This window comes from Prunus persica, chromosome G4, assembly GCF_000346465.2.
Source record: "Prunus persica cultivar Lovell chromosome G4, Prunus_persica_NCBIv2, whole genome shotgun sequence".
NCBI classification, from domain to species: Eukaryota; Viridiplantae; Streptophyta; class Magnoliopsida; order Rosales; family Rosaceae; genus Prunus; species Prunus persica.
Genome location: NC_034012.1, coordinates 4,073,489 through 4,089,736, shown reverse-complemented (window position 1 = coordinate 4,089,736; position 16,248 = coordinate 4,073,489). Strand labels below are relative to the sequence as shown.

At 39.7% G+C, this 16,248-nt stretch overlaps 2 protein-coding genes across 7 annotated transcripts; one reads left to right on the top strand and one right to left on the bottom strand.

Moving 5' to 3' along the window:
* On the top strand, positions 232-9,124 carry LOC18779022 (transcription factor TCP2). Of its 6 annotated transcripts, none has more exons than XM_020561563.1 (5): positions 232-561; positions 681-724; positions 902-990; positions 1,542-3,575; positions 8,785-9,124. In XM_020561563.1, exon 4 carries the CDS (start codon positions 2,027-2,029, stop codon positions 3,527-3,529), a length of 1,503 nt encoding a protein of 500 aa, XP_020417152.1. In that variant the 5' UTR covers positions 232-561; positions 681-724; positions 902-990; positions 1,542-2,026; the 3' UTR covers positions 3,530-3,575; positions 8,785-9,124. The 6 variants fall into 6 exon arrangements, with proteins under 6 accessions (XP_020417152.1, XP_020417154.1, XP_020417153.1 ...); XM_020561565.1 differs by having other exon boundaries at positions 902-1,056; XM_020561564.1 differs by lacking the exon at positions 681-724.
* LOC18780745 (F-box protein At5g46170) lies at positions 12,873-15,708 on the bottom strand. The gene is made up of 2 exons (XM_007212203.2): positions 14,076-15,708; positions 12,873-13,482 (listed from the first exon to the last, which is right to left on the bottom strand). Exon 1 carries the CDS (start codon positions 15,299-15,301, stop codon positions 14,096-14,098), a length of 1,206 nt encoding a protein of 401 aa, XP_007212265.1. The 5' UTR covers positions 15,302-15,708; the 3' UTR covers positions 12,873-13,482; positions 14,076-14,095.

Below are 16,248 nucleotides of genomic sequence, written 5' to 3'. Positions count from 1 at the left end.
ATTTGACCTAAATTAGTTCAAAGCTCCTCATTCCTCTAAATGATGGAAATTACAAATTTTATATTTAGTAGCCCTTTTCTAGTTTTCTTGTCGGAATTAAAATATGGTCGACCAAGAAAATCAAGTAGATTAACAATTGAATAAAGGTCAAGGGTAATAGAGTAAAAAGGAAGCGAACGAGGGGTAAAAAGGAGATAAGAGAGTATATCTATAAAGTGGAGAGAACGGCGCTGTGTGCTGTCCTTTCCCGATAAGCCCGGTTATTTGCTCAAATGGGGAAGAAGCAAACCAACTCTCTCTCTCTCTCTCTCCTCCTTCACTTCTTCCTCTTCACTGTTCATCACTTCAACTACTTAGCCCTTTAAAAACCCGACTTTTCTTTTTTCAGTTTTCAGTTTTTGAACCTCTCCCTCCACTCCGCATCAATTTCCCACTTTCCATTTCCATTTTTTTTTTCTGGTTATTTTCTTACCCGCCAAACACACCAACAACCCTAACACCCTCCCTCCCTCCTCCCAACCCATCTCCAATTCTAAGCTCACAAGCACACGTGTAGCTTCTGTGAGTCTTTTTGTCACTCAATTTTTCATCTTTATGCAAAACAAAGCTCAAAATTTTCAACTTTTTTGTTTCTGGGTTCCTTGTTTAGGTTAGTTAATGGTGGTTTCTGATCTTTACAGGCAGCCAGGAGTTGTGTGTAAAACAAGCCTGGTTCTTTGTTTAGGTTGAATTTTACAGCTTTAATTCTAGTTATTATTATGACCTATATTTGTAAATTTGTAATTAGCATGGGGGGTTGGGAGATTTTGGAGGTAGGGGAAGGGGAGGCAATGGGAAGGGTTTTGTTTTAATTGATGTTTTTGCAGCAAAGGAACTGATCCCATCAAGTTTTAATGCGCAGATCTGTGAGCTTTGGATGCTCAAATCTCAAGTGCTTATGAATCTGCAGACAAAAGAATCACACTGCTCTACGTTTGTTTGGCTGTACTTGTAAGTTGTAACAGTCAGAGCTTTTGACACCTGTACCAAATCAAAACCCACACAACATTGTTCAAGGTTTTAATTTTTTTCCCCATATTTTAAACCAACACTGTTGCTGTTGGTGTGTTATTGCTTAATATATACAGAGTGGAGCAAGAATATGTCTTGGCATATACAGTGAGGAAGCAGAAGCTGGTTACTGCTTCTGCTTTTGTGCTTCAACTTGAATCTGGTTTATGGGGGAGAGGGAAGGGGGAGGATAGGTCTTTTTTTCTTTTCTTTTTTCTTTTCTACTTTGGTTATATTTAAAGGTCATCTTCTTTAAAACCCTTTTGTTAGCCCTTTTGTTAGGTTTAGGCATTGAGCTCTGAGTCTGTGACTGTGTTTTTGTTTTACAATTAAAAAGGGCTTTTACTTCTTTATTTTATGATATATATATATATATATATATATATATATTAGGTACTTATCTTCTTTGTTGTCATTTTTAAATTTGGAAGAAAAAAAGAAGAAAAAAAAGGGAAAGGAAATTTGACTGTTTTGCTTTGTTGGGTTTGCAGGGCTGAGAGGCTGAGAGAGGCTGAGACTCTGAAGACTAAATTGTGCAGGCTTTGGTTTGCTGCTTGCTTTTGAAAGCACTCTGCAAAACTGCAAAAAGCTTTAGACGCGAGAGAGAGAAAGAAGAGAGAGAGAGAGCCCCCCTGACTTGGACCGTGATATATCACCAGCGTAAAAAAGGCCTTTTTATCACAACACAGCCAAAGTACCCTCTCTGAATTATCGTCATCAATGCATAGGACACAGCAACCCCACCTGCACTCCTCTCATCACACCACCACATCCTCTTTCTCTCTCTAAAATACTACTTACTCAGTCTCCCAAATTCAACCCCTCTTCTCTCTCTCTCTCTCTCTCTCTCTCTCTCTCTCTCTCTAGATATTACTAGAGAGCAGCTGGTGGTTGCAAAGCCAAAAAAAAAAAAAAAAAACAAGAAAGTCCCCAAATTGAATGAGTCTTTGTTTGAGAAAGGCATGAAAGTACTGATATGGAGGTGGAGGAGATTCAAGCCCAAGCCTGTAAGTTCCCAAGAATTGGAAATGGCAGCAGCAGAGCCACTAACCCAGCTGCCGACGACGAAGATCAAGACCCATCGTGCCTAGACCTCAAGAGGGCTGCCACTGCGGACGCCGGCAACCGCCTCCGCGGGTGGCACCACTCCCGCATCATCCGCGTCTCGAGGGCCTCCGGCGGCAAAGATCGGCACAGCAAGGTGTGGACTTCAAAGGGGCTCAGAGACCGGAGGGTACGGTTGTCTGTAACCACAGCCATTCAGTTCTATGATCTTCAAGATCGGCTGGGTTACGACCAACCCAGCAAAGCAGTGGAGTGGCTGATCAAAGCTGCCGCTGACGCCATAGCTGAGCTTCCATCTCTCAACAATTCCTTCCCTGACACTCCCAAGCAGCTCAGCGATGAGAAGAGGGCGAGTTGCGAGCATGGGTTTGATTCAGCTGAGGTTGAGCTCGAGGGGCACGGCCATGGCGACCACAATTATCATCACCATCAGAACCAGAACCAGAACCAGACTCAGAACCAAAGCCAGCACCTTTCTCTGTCCAAATCTGCTTGTTCTAGTAATTCCGAGACCAGCAAGGGATCCGGGCTATCTCTCTCCCGGTCCGAGATTCGGGTGAACCGGGTCAAGGCCCGGGAGCGTGCCCGGGAGAGAGCAGCCAAGGATAAGGAGAAGGAGAGCAACGAGTCAGCTTCACACATTGCTCACCACCACCAGCAAAACAGCAGCAACTTGAACAACTCCATTTCTCAAAGCGCTTCTTTCACCGAGCTTCTCACTGGTGGCATCGGTACCAACAGCAGCAACAACAACAACAGTCCAACCGCAGCTGCTCATCAGCAGCAGAACCACGGCGGCGGCGGCGAGCCCATTTTGTTCCACAAGGCAACAGCGGCAGGAGGAGGGGGACCGATGGATTACTTCAGTTCCGGACTTCTCGGGCTGTCCTCGTCGACCCGAACCCACCACTCGTCCGGGTTCTCGGGTCAAATCCAGTTGGGGATGAACTCCATTCCGCAGACAATGTCGGTTGTGTCCCCGTTCAGCGTGTCCGGGGATCATCATCACAACCACAACCCGGAGCTTCAGCATTTCTCGTTTGTTCCCGACCACCTCATCCCCGTTACGACGTCGTCGCAGCCGGGCAATGGCGGCGACTACAACCTCAACTTTTCGATCTCTTCTTCCGGCGGCCTTGCTGGTTTCAATAGGGGGACCCTTCAGTCCAATTCTTCCTCATCACAGTCTCTTTTGCCTCACCACCTTCAGAGGTTTTCTCCCATAGACGGATCATCCAATGTACCCTTCTTCATCGGAGCCGCGGCGGCTCCAACCATGGAGAACCACCATCACCACCACCACCACCATCAGCAGCACCAACAGCAGTTCCCAGCTGGGTTTGATCGCCGCTTGCAACATCCCTACGGCGACGGAAGCCGGCATTCAGACCACAAGGGAAAGGCAAAGAACTGATCTTGATCATGATCAGTCATTGGCAGCCCATCTAAGCTTCTTTCTGGTAACCGTCGTCAACAGTCATAATTTTTTTTCCCAATAATATAATATTTTCTTAGTTGCTGCATTGTTTGTTTCTCTGTTTCTGTGCTTGCATTGTTTGGTTTCATAAAGTTTGCCTGATGTTTGAGTAGCTAGGATACAGTCTAGAGCTATAACCTGGCCAGCATATATGTTAATTTGTTTTGTTTTTAATTTTTCTAATTGCCTATTTGGATTTACGTGTTTTGCATTGAACCTTTGTTTTGCTTTCTTGGTAATCATAAACAAGTGAGGCCATTGGGCCAAGCGTTTTATGGGTGTTACCTATAATATATTGTATGTCTCTGCTTTTGATTCCTGCATGGATTGGAGTGAATGGGGATCGGCTGGTTGTCTCCTCGTATGTTCTCTTGTTGGTTCCCTTCTCTCTTAGCATCTCCTAAGTAATGAGTCCATGGCTGACAGGTGTTGCCCTGCACTTGGCCGGGCCATGTGTTTTTCACTCAGAGCCCCTTTTTCTGGTTAGCTTTAGGATCCTTAATTAGTTTGTTCTTTTCTGCCCTTCCAATCTGCACCACATGGCAACTGCTCGGCGCACTGTCGGCCGTTACTTGTATATATATGTTTGCCTGGAGCCTGGAGTTGTTGCTTTTGCTAATTATCATGGAGATTCGACAGCTAAACTTTCAGCACTTTTGTTTTCTGGCCATGAGACCTAGCAGCTTTGGTTCCTTTCCTCTGTACAGCCCATGCACGTATGCAGGCGCTGGATTTCTGTTTTAGAAAAATTTGTTATGGGATTAGTAAAGTTGCTTTAATCTATAAAAATGCATATATATTATGAAAAGGGAAAACAAGTTCCTATTTATGAAAAGAGTAGCGATTTTCATACTCTTGTTTTATCGGTTTGCACTTACCCTCTTACTTTTATGCTTTGATTACTTTGTTTATACAATTAACAAAGTAGAAAAATAAGAGGGAGAAATGCAAATGTATAAATAAGTGTGCAAAAATCATCACCGGAGAAAAAAAGACGGTAAGAAATGGAGAAGAAATATGATAGAAAGGTAAGGAAAAAGTATGAGTAAAAGAACTAAAATATCTTTTATCGTAGATGTTAATTTAGTTTCAGTTTTATTCAGTCTCAGCCCTTTCTACTTCTCATATGGCTCTTCTCTATTTATCCTTTCTTCTATGTCGTTTCCTTTTTTGTTTGCTTGAGAAAAAACAAAAACCAAACATGTGATCAAATGAATCCTAAAACATATGAGAAATAGATAATTTACATATATACGAAAGCTTGAGATCACAATTTTTAAAGTGATTAATTAACAGTTAACATGAATTTATATTTACGTATAGGATAATGCTAGGCTTACCATATTTATATACCACATTGTGTTAACATCACTTGATATAGTTGACAATGGTTTTTGTAGTGTAAAATTGTGATCTAATTAAAGCTCCTCAAATGCCATACATATATACACATGTACTCATTTTTCTCTTGTAAGTGGGTCATTAGGGGATGAAAGTAATGGATACAAAACTAACACTATATATATATATATATTATATTCTTTAGAGAATGATGAACTAGCTCCCTTTTTAATGTTGGAAGGATCTCGAGGCTCTGCATTTAGCATTGGTGCATTTACACGCATTTAAAAGAATGCAAATCATTAAATTAATCTAATGATTTTAATAAGTCCACATTAACAAACTTGTATTAAACTAAAAACTAATTAATTGCACCACATTATTTCCCCAGCAACTCAACCCTCCCCTCTTCCTTCCTCCCTCCCTCCCTCCTTCTCTTCCTCTCTCTCTCTCTCTCTCTCTCTCTCTCTCTCTCTCTCTCCCTCCCCCACACTGCCAGCCATGGCTGCCCCCTCCGTCTCCCTCCCCCCTCCATCCTCTCTCTGTCTATCTCTCTGTCTGTCTGTCTGTCTGTCTGCCTGTCTGTCTGTCTCTCTCTCCCTTGATTTGCAAAACAGAGAGAAGGAATTATGTACATGGTGTTGTACAATCATGGAGTGAGGAAGAGATAGGTTTGTCGTTTATGATTTTGCAGGTGTAATTTTGATGTTGAGAAAATAGAATTAAAGATAAGAATTTGATATTATCAGTTCCTAGGCTTTGTTGAGAGCCACTTATCCGAAATAGGGAGGGAGGGAGGGGGAGGGAGAGAGAGGAGGGAGACGGAGGTGGTAGCCATGGCTGGCAGTGTGAGGTAGGGTGTGGTTGCGGTTTGCTGGGGAAATAATAAGGTGCAACTAATTAGTTTTTAGTTTAATACAAGTTTGCTGACGTAGACTTATTAAAATCATTAGATTAATTTAATGGTTTGCATTCTTTTAAATGTGTGTAAATGCACCGATGCTAAATGCAGAGGCTCGGGATCCTTCCAACATTGGAAAGGAAGCTAGTTCATCATTCTCTAAAGAATATTTTGAATTTATTAGTAATATGTTTAAGGGGTCATATGCTCTAGAATTGAGATCCATGCTCGTACTCGGCAAGCCAAGAATTTCAGCATTAAATTTTACAATGGCCCCATTATATTATTTCCGTGGTTTTATCTCAAATTGAAGTGATTCCTTATTTGACAAATAGGTGGCAGATCTGAATAACTGCCATTAATAGGAAGTTTACATAACAAGTAAGCTTCATGTAATCATTTGAGTCTTATAATGATGTAAAATATGATCATCCTTATAATACAAAGCTGGCTATGTAGTGGTTATGTTAGTTATGGTAGCACAAGCGATAATAAAGTACAAATAATGGTCTACTGTCAAGAGAATTTAACATATTACTGTGTTAAACTATCAATTTGAACCGCACATTCGACAAGTACCTACTTGTCAATTGTTTAGATTGAGACCTTGACAAGAGAACATATACCCTTTCTTCTTGGTTTTCCCAGCTCCAAGTTTTGCTTCCAGTTCTTGCAAGTCACCTTTTCAATGCTTGCTTGGTTATGTCTCACTCTTTAGACTTCCTTGAAAGCTTTAGCTATTGTTTTCCAGTATTCTAAAGTTGTACCTTTTTGACTAATTGATTTGAATTTTTTGTTTTGTATTGGTTAATGTTGCAAATTTTTGTTTGAGATTCTCATCCTACCATGTTCTACGTTCTGTTGGGACATGCTTCTTGAGGATGGAATTATCAGAACCTCGAAGTCACTTGTGGTGCCACTTAAACGTACCATGTGAGAGAGACCGTAATACCACAACTAAAATATCGTTGGTGATGTGTGTAACCTGTGAGAATCTAAAAATATAATATGTGAATATATGTGTAACTACAAAGAATCGAGATGCCTAGTCATAGGTACTGATCGTAGTTCCTAGATGTTCTTCTGTTCTTGTTGTGTTGAATTGATTACATGAAGGTACCACATGAATCACTATAACTTGGTTTGTTTCACTTCACCCACATTCTCACACTGACATAAGAACAACAATGATAACAGTGTTTCTCACAAAACAAACCCCTCACACTAGGAAGCCTCATAAGATGGCAGTTGGAAGAAAGAGATAAAGCATGCATCTTCTTCTTTAAATTTCCTGCATTTCTTTCTTTTAATACTTGTATTAGTTTGGCTAGTTAAGTGATACAGGCATGCCAATATGAGGCAAATAATATTGCAATTGTTCATTGCATAAAAGGAAGGAAACAAATTTGTGAAAAAAAAGGACAGTGAGAAGGTTATTTCATCCTTCCAGATTGAAGGATTAGGGCACGAGCAAAACAAATAATAAAGGATATAAGCCTCAATAAATGTTATAATTTTTCAGATGGAGCTGGTTATTCTTGAGTATATATGTAGTATTTCAGATGGTGAGATATAAAATACTTTAGACAAGTGCATGGGAGATTGTTGTAAAGGATTGAACCGCAATTGAGAGTTTCGAGTCGTGTATAAATAAGTACTTAATCCCTGGTTTAGCATTGTAGTAGATGCATCGCTTTCAGAGCTAGGGTAGGGGTAAAAGAAGCTTTGCATTGTTTGTGATATTTTGAGGAAGTTAAACAGATTGTTCAAAGGTATGCTAGTGACACTGGTTTAAGTAGATCGAACAAGCTAAGCACAAATTTTACTATGGAGTTCACAATGATTTTGTTTTTTGCGTGGAAAAGAAACTCATGTGGCCGAAGAAACTTGGACCCTCAACCTCACCCTCTAACCCATACTTGTGGGGAGAGGAGATGCGTGCCATCAGGCTTAAGGCCAAGTCAAGTTCATCAATAGGATTGAAGCTAGTCCTCCCACCCATGTGCATTCTACATTGGTTTTTTCAGTCACATTAAATTAGTGTTGGTTTAATGTCTAATGTCAAGTAGTTACAAGATTCTGCTTTAACCATGGGAAGAGAGAGGAAAAATTCATGCTGTCGATTTTGTGAACTCATGATAATGGGGATCAGACCAATACTTGATATCTCTTAGGATTTTACTAGTGGCAGATCATGTTATTGGATACTTGATCCTCTTAAGAGTTTCTCGGATACCTAGTCCATGTCGGTGTTGATCCTTGTATTGTTTGTGATTGCTGTATATGTTTGCCTTTAATAGTGTTGTGAACTTGTGAGATTTTAGGCCTTGAAACATTCATATCAGTTGTGCAGCTTTTGATCTTTAAGTTTTCCAACCTATGAGTTCTTCACTTAAATGAGAGTGAATGAAGTTGCTTGATGACAGTAAGATTGTAATAGCCTTCATAAAGTCATCAACTTCTGTCAGGAAATTGTTTGAGTTAAAGGTCTCAGTAAATCTCTAATGACAGTTATTTCTTGATGATTGCTTTTGTTGGGTAGACATGATATATAGGATGCTTATAGTATTTCCATGTTACAGCATGCAAGACTCTCAAAAGAGTTTCCAAGTAACTGTGAATTAAGTGTCAATTTCCCTGTTATTTACACTGCTCAAATTAAGCATCATATCTGCCTGACTAACTTCTGTGTATAAGACGAGTTCAAACTTCTTGTATTACCTTTTTACATCAATAATATTCTATCGCTTATCATCAAAAAACAAAACAAAACAAAACTTGTGTGTAATATTGTACAGGAAATGGAAATCCCTCATAATGATTGCTGTTATCATCATTATTATCAAAATCTTCACTCATTAACCAAGAAAACTTTATTGTTATGCGAAAACCTCCTTGTTCATTAGATTACTTGGTAATTGATCCATGTATCTCTTCTTCATTGTTGCAGGAAAGTGAAGCTAAAGAAGCAGTGGCCAGCTGTGAGTGAAGTGAATGCATGCATGCTTCCCCCGCATCGGATGATACTTATTATTGTCCTTCTGAAATTGTTGGGATTTCTGCTTTAACCATTTTGAAGTCATGCAGCTTCAATTTGCTAAATTCGATCGGATATGTATTTATTTGTCTAGCTATGTGTGCAAAAGCATTCTCTGTTTTGAAAGAAGATGTAACTGACAATTCGATTGCGGTTATTCTTTTCTCTTCATTTGTTTCCTTTCTACAAGTGTTTTTTTAATGTCTATCTATTCAATTATTTAAGTGAAGAGACCGTGTGACTCTTTGGCTCCTGAAGCTTGACATTTTGGACTGATAAGTTCAACTTGAAAAACCATGCATGCATCTACCTGGTACGATCATCAGTATGTGCAAGCATATTCTTCGCAAATGTTTTTAGTCTTTTCATATGCCAATGCTTAGAATCTCGAATGCATGGATAAATGCTCTTAACCATTTGAGCTCTAAGCCTCGTGCATTTTACTCTAATGCTTAGAAGGCCCAAAACGTTATTCTTTTCATGCAGGTCTCTGAATTATCTTATTTCACACCTTAACCACTTTTGGTTAAAGGTTAAACATGGATATCTTGATTTTGTGAATTGGGGAAGACCAGATATGATCTAATTTCCAGAACTTATAGTTGGCCCCAAGTAATTTAATTGTAGGCGTTATTATGTAACTAGCTTAAAAATTTGAGAGTTTTCCCAACAAAGTTAGCTGTTGGAACTTGGAACCCAAGTGAGAGTAGGCCCAAAAGTTCCTGAAATATACGAATCTGGCCCAAAACTTGTGAGGCTTAAGATATTTTTGGATTCAAACTCTGTGACAAATTTATTTAAAAAAGAAAAAAGAAGAAGAGGAAGAAGATTGATTTTGGAAAGCCTACGACGAATGAAAAGTATGGTTCAAGTTGATGGGTCCATATATTGAATCATATACTATTTATCTATGCAATCAAGTTCTTATGTTGGATTACCCTTTCTTTTAATATCTTCCAATATCGTGCGTATTTTTTTTAACATAGAAACATATTGAAATGTATTTATATGTTGATATACAAGCTGAAGTTTCAGATTTTTCTTTTCTTTTCTAGAGCCTTCAAAATTCAAATAGTCCAAGATGCTTAGGAGTGCTTTATGCATACACAAGCGACATCAATGTGCAATTTATCAGAAGGTATCAACGGGTTAGCTAGCAGATGCCACACAAAGATTTCGAGACAATTCTAAAACTAAATTCAGAACATCAACTAGAATGAATGTCAATCACTGTTTACTGCAGAAACCCGTGAGGCATGCAAATCAGGCTAAAAACATAATTATGGAAAACCTGTGAGTGAAAAGTGTAGTTATTAGTTGATATATATCCATATATGCAGAGCAGACCAAAAAAAAAAGAAAAAAGTTGACAGATTTTGTTGGATCTTTAAGAAAACAACAAAGAAGATCCATATGTTAAGATTGGGAAGTTTTCAAGTTTCAACACTAGAAACATATCGAAATGCATTCTGTGCTTTTTCAGAAAGCTTCTTCAAAGTACTTTCCTTCTTTTGAGAGCATACATTCAAAGTAACTTTTGCTTTAATTCACACATACTAAAGTTCACGTCCAGAATGTGACCAAACGATAATGCTTATACGTATTATTCACACTTCGTTTTGTAGCTTGTCAAAGAGCTCAAACTTCAAAATTCAAATTGCCCAAGAAGACAAGAACCTCCTTAAAGAGAGGGCACCGGCGGATGGATTAGAATCGATTCGATTCATAAGCATTTAGAGCATTTTGAATGAGCTCTCTAAATGAGTTTATTAGTTAAAATTTAGACTCAAATCATGCTTCCTATCCAACCCCTAAAATCGGGATATCTCTATGCTCCGTAGACTCTTAAGCAAAAATTGAACTTAAAAAAAGATCATAATTGGAGAAGCTCTTAACACAAGTTACGTATAGAGTTTGGGAAGCAATTGAAACCCAAATTAGAAACAATAAGTAGAATGAATGAATGTCAATAATTAAAATGAACAAACTCCCAACTGTTAACTGCAGAAATCAAGGAACATGTGAAATGTCCCAAATTGGGCGAGTCATGGGCAATAATTGAAAATGAGGTTTGGGTTTTCCCCTCATTTTTATTATCCAACACTGCACCTGTTCTCCATGAATCACCTGTAGAGTTTTAAATTTAGTTTTTTTTTTTTGGTCTGGAATTTTAAATTTAGTTGGTGACATACACAAATGGATGGCTTTCAATTTAAAAAAAAAATAATAATAACAATAATTGCTAAAAAGAATTAAAATACTAGATCACATAGAACAAAGTCAATAGATGGAAGCTTCAAAGCTTATAAGCAGAGCAGCAGCAGGAGCTGCGTTTAATGTTAATGGAGCGTGTAAGGTTTGAGTCCAGTCCAGGCTTTACTTCACGTGGATTGTGACTTTGTGAGTCTACAAAGTTTTGACATCTCATGTGACCAAACAGATAAAGGCCGAACCATAACCAGCTCATTACTTAATTATTAATTAATTTGCTTTGGCCAATCAAAGGGAACCAAAGTGACTGATAAATGTTACCTGGAAACAGCCTAAAACCCCTTTATTCCCGATTAAATTTCCTCCCGTTTCGTTCACGGAACGAATTTGAGGGAAAATTACTTTTCATGTTATTTTCCAAAAGATGGAAAATAGAAGATTCCTTTCCCACATTTGGTAATGTCGGGAAAGTAACCGGGAGATTTCACTTTGTTTCCTTTCTCATGTTTGTTTTGAATAAGAATCGAAAACAAAGTTCGTATAATTTTCCAATTATACTTATATTAAATCAAATAAAAAAGGAATGCATTTAATAATACAATGTAATTCTAAATTGTTCATGGGGACAAAATGATCATAAAAAATGTGCATTGAATGTTGGCTTATTTTCCCAAACTTTCCCATTATGAGGGAAATCAAAATCCAAGTTGAGAGAATGACTTCACTTTTCCCCCTACTTTCCCATGTGTTAGGCAACCATTTCCCATGTCCGGATTTACCAAAACATGAGAAAGTTATTGATTTCTCATTCTCAAGTCTCCTTTTCCATGAACCAACCGGAGAGGTGGGTTGTTTTAGAAACGAAAAACAAATAATAACATTTTAACTAGGCGATTTCTGACCATTGATGAGATGCGGTATCATATAAACCAACTATAAAAAGTCACTTACTCATACGTGGGCAGATAGAAAGACTAATGCTAAGTTGATTGCATAAAAATTAAAAGTGAATAGGCGGCTGGGGTCACGATGTGCCTCCTTGTGACTCTATTCTTAGGCGAATGACCGTAATACAGCAGATGCAGAGAATTACTAGTCGCTTCTTGAGTTATCTTGTCACCTTCAAATACAAAACTATGCATGCTCTGGTGATGTCCGATGTGATTGATAAAAGTATTGGGTGGAAGAGCAAATCGACCACCTCCTTCGTGTTTCTTTCAACCAATTGATTTAAGAAATAATAATAATAATTAATAAAATCTTCTTTGAACAAACTTTTTTAGAGCAGCTAATATTGTTCAATGTCTCGAACCACAATCTTAACGTTATCTCCAACTCCCAGCCTCCAAGGTCATTAAAGATGCGATTGAATACGTCTAGAACTTGGAATATATGCCCAACGAAAATACAAAATTAATTGAAAAGAATCATAAACTAGCACTGCAAGTTTCAACGAATATAAGAAGGAAACGAAACCATTTTTGTCATGCTTGGTTTAGCCTAATCACACAAAATTCAACCACTTAAAACTATTAATTGTTAATGAGCCACCTGCCATCTATTGGGAGACAAACAATAGTTTACCCACCAAGAGGTGAAAAAAGCCCTCCTATATTTGGGAGCCAGAGAGTGATGGTTATTCCTCAAAATGAAAAAATAAAAGAAAAAAAGAAGTGACTTTTTCTCTAATTAATTAAGCTTTGGTGATTGTATAAGTGGGAAAATGGTTTGTTTTGCTATGATAATAAGTCAAGATAAACATTAGACGTAAAGAAGAATCGCATTAACAGTTTGTATTAAACAAACAAACAATTGTGAAGCTTTGATTTGACTGTCCAATTTCAACATGGAAGCAAAAGGAACTCAAACACCAAACTCCACCAAAGTTTGGTGCAATTGTTACATGATAAATAGTAGACTAATGTTATGACCATATTGGATTCAGAAAAACTTGGAATGAAAACTTTTTGCTTGCTAACTAGAGTGCTGAAATGAACTTTTGACATTACATCACATAACCATAACACTGTTGTACTTGTACCTACAATATTCACATACATGGAACAAAGATAAAAAGTAGATTACTACAACCACAAAATCTTTATAACATCAATCTTAGGTTGCATGTGAGCACTCTCTCTTACAAGCATATGCCTGATACAACAGCAACCGCCAGATGCATTTCGATCACCAGCTCAGGTGTTGGGGAGGAGGATCTGTGGTGCATAATCAACAGAGCATCGCTTTCTTCTGCGACAGTCCAATCCAGATTCTTCGATCGAGAGGCACCGCAGTCAACATAGCCTGGCCACCAATGAGGCAAAATTGTTCTCTCCTTCTCCACTTTCAAACTCACGCAATCCGCAATCTCCCCCATTTCCCTCCAAGGACTGTTTTACCCTGATAATTACATGTCGAACTAAATCAGTACCAAACCATGATTGAGTAATTGCATTAGAAGTAGGGAGGCATCACTAAGATAACCATGATTGAGGCATCACATTAAGTACCAATCCATGATTGAGTAATTACACTAGAAGTAGGCATTCACAAAGATAACCAATACAGAATGAGACCTTTGCGAAAACAATGAAACATAGAAAGTGTAGAAAACACAAAACTGATGTAAAACATATGCATTCACACATGGAGAACAATAACTAATACCAATTGGGTTTAGCCCATCTCCTCTCATTCGATTGTTTATCAAATGACGTACACAAAAATACTACTTTATAATTCATTCATATCCTTGGAACTTACCCAATGCAAGTTCTGTTTTCTCATTCTCCAAAACCACAAAACATGCAAACCAACCCATTTCCCTATAATCCCATTAAAGTTAAATTTCGAGAGACAAGGAAGAAATTTCAAGATATTATCATATAAAAGACTCATCATACGAATAAGAGATCATCTAATTGTGAATGCCTTCCGGTTCTAATGCATAATAAGACATCTTTCATACATGAACACAAAGTTGCAAAATTTACCTGAGACACCCGAAATTGAATCAGAAGGAGTTCATCTCAAGACAGTAAGTGCGCCTCTTGATCAGCATCTTGGCCGCCGTCCCGTACGGCTCTTCAAAGGCGGTTGAAACCCATGACAGATCAGAAGAGACCTCCTTCTTCGAGGTCGCAGATTGCTCACTGGGCCTAATAGCAACCAAAGTTGCACCCTTTAACACAACCCCATCAGGCAATTCCAAGTGGGGCGCGTACCAAAGCCTCATATTCAGGGCAGGCACGAGCGTCCTCTTCGACGCAGAAGAGGCCGACAATGGCTTCACCCTCAGCTCCTCCAGCTGGTCCCTGTTCATGTACAACACCCCCTGCCCATCAGCATCGGTCAGCACCAAGCTATCAAGCGTTTTGTGCTCGGAAATGATGGGCTGAAGCAGGTAGTGCCTGGCCGAGGCAGCGATCAACGAGCTTATCGTCCAGACCACCCTCAGCTTCAGGCCTCCGTTGGTGTAAAACGAGTCGGGTATGCTTCCGTTGTCGTCCGAAACGGCGGCGTTGGTGTTGGCGCAAAACCCATCTGACCCATTGTCCTGAACATCAGAAATTTTGGTGGGTCCCGGGTGGATGACCGAGGAGGCTCCGAGGATGACGCAGTTGTCTAAGGTGGAGCCAAAATCGGCCCTCCATTTGAGCAAAACGCCGTCATCGATGCCTAGCTCGCCGCTGGGGAGCTCGATCCGGAGGAAGCGAATCTCATTGAAGTTCTTAAGGACTTGAGTCGGGGAGTGGTGGGTGACGCCGGATTGGTCGAAGCTGCTGCTGTCAGCGGCGGATGAGTCGGGGTCGTCGACGGCGAGGGCGGGGTGGGCCCCATTTGTGGATCGTCTTGTGGGGCCCAGGAACTGGCCGAGGGCCTGGAGAGGCTTGACAATGCCGCCGATGACGAGGCGGAAGAGGGCGGAGAAGGGGGTCCGGGACTTGTCGGAGGAAGATGAGGAGGAGGCGGAGGAGGGGGAAGATTCGTCGTCGGAGATAACGCAGTCGACGCGGACGACGACGTTTTCGACTTGGGGGACGAGGGAGTGGAAGCGGCGGGAAACGACGCAGCATCGGCCTAGGGCCTTGACGTCGCCGATCTTGTTGAAGACTAGGAGGAGGAGGGAGTCCGGGAGGCGATCGAAGAGGTCGTCGTCCATGTAAGAGGGCTCTGGGTAGACTCGGGAGGAGGTCAGATCTGAGCGCAGAGACGACATCGTTTCGATTTGGGGCTAGTGGGTTTGTGGGTTTGAGATGGAGGAAGGAGAAGATCAGATTAGGGCTGAGGTGGGTAGATCTGAGAGGGGGAGAAATGGCATGGCAGATTTCCGAGAAGGTTCGAGATAGAAGTAGAGAGATAGAGAGAGATGGGATAGAGAGAGAAAGGGAAAATGGGAAATGGTGGGAGGAGGAGATATATCCACGCACGCTTATGGGTTATAGGCTTGTTGTTCCTGTCATTTTAGGATCCGCAGAGAGAGAGAGAGAAAGAAGACAGGGAGAGACAGAGACTTTGCTCTGCCTTTTTCTTTTCCTTTTTTCATTCTAACTTGATTCTTTTCCTTGTTTGGTAATTCTATTTCAGCTTGGAAAATAATCTTTTTAGCTTTTAATTTTTTTCAATTAAAATATTTATTTAGCTGTATATACGCTTTTTTCTCTTAAACAGGCGTATCTCTTAAAATATTAAATTAAAATTTGATGACTTACGTGACAATTAGCGACTCCATGAAGATACTCTAGTGGTCGTTTAGAGTAATAGTAAATTCCAAGTTCCAATTTGTTTTTAAGGTGAGGAAAGTAAGATGGTGGTGGATAGGTAGGGCTGTCTGCAAAATGTGGTCGGGTAAGGACGTAAAAAGCCGCAACAAAAGGCCGCAAAGTATTTAGGTCAAGTTGGGTTGGCTTCGGCTTAGCGCTCTCTGGCCCGATTTTATTTCCTTTTTCTATTTTTATCTATCTTATTTTATTCTTTCAAATTGCTTTTACTTTCTTTTTACACAAATTTTATTACTATTTTGTACCTGAAATGACGTTTTGGGCTCAACTATAAACCCAGAAAAGAAAGAAGATGATAACTTTGATTCAGATGAAAGCAAAGTATGGAAATGGAACCCACCTCCTGTTCTTTCCCATTAATTTGGGGCCACATCAAAATTATTTT

What these genes read in the sequence shown, in the direction of transcription:
- LOC18779022 (XM_007211775.2), top strand. Translation starts at nt 2,027, where the DNA reads ATGGAGGTGGAGGAGATTCAAGCCCAAGCCTGTAAGTTCCCAAGAATT.
- LOC18780745 (XM_007212203.2), bottom strand. Translation starts at nt 15,301, where the DNA reads ATGTCGTCTCTGCGCTCAGATCTGACCTCCTCCCGAGTCTACCCAGAG.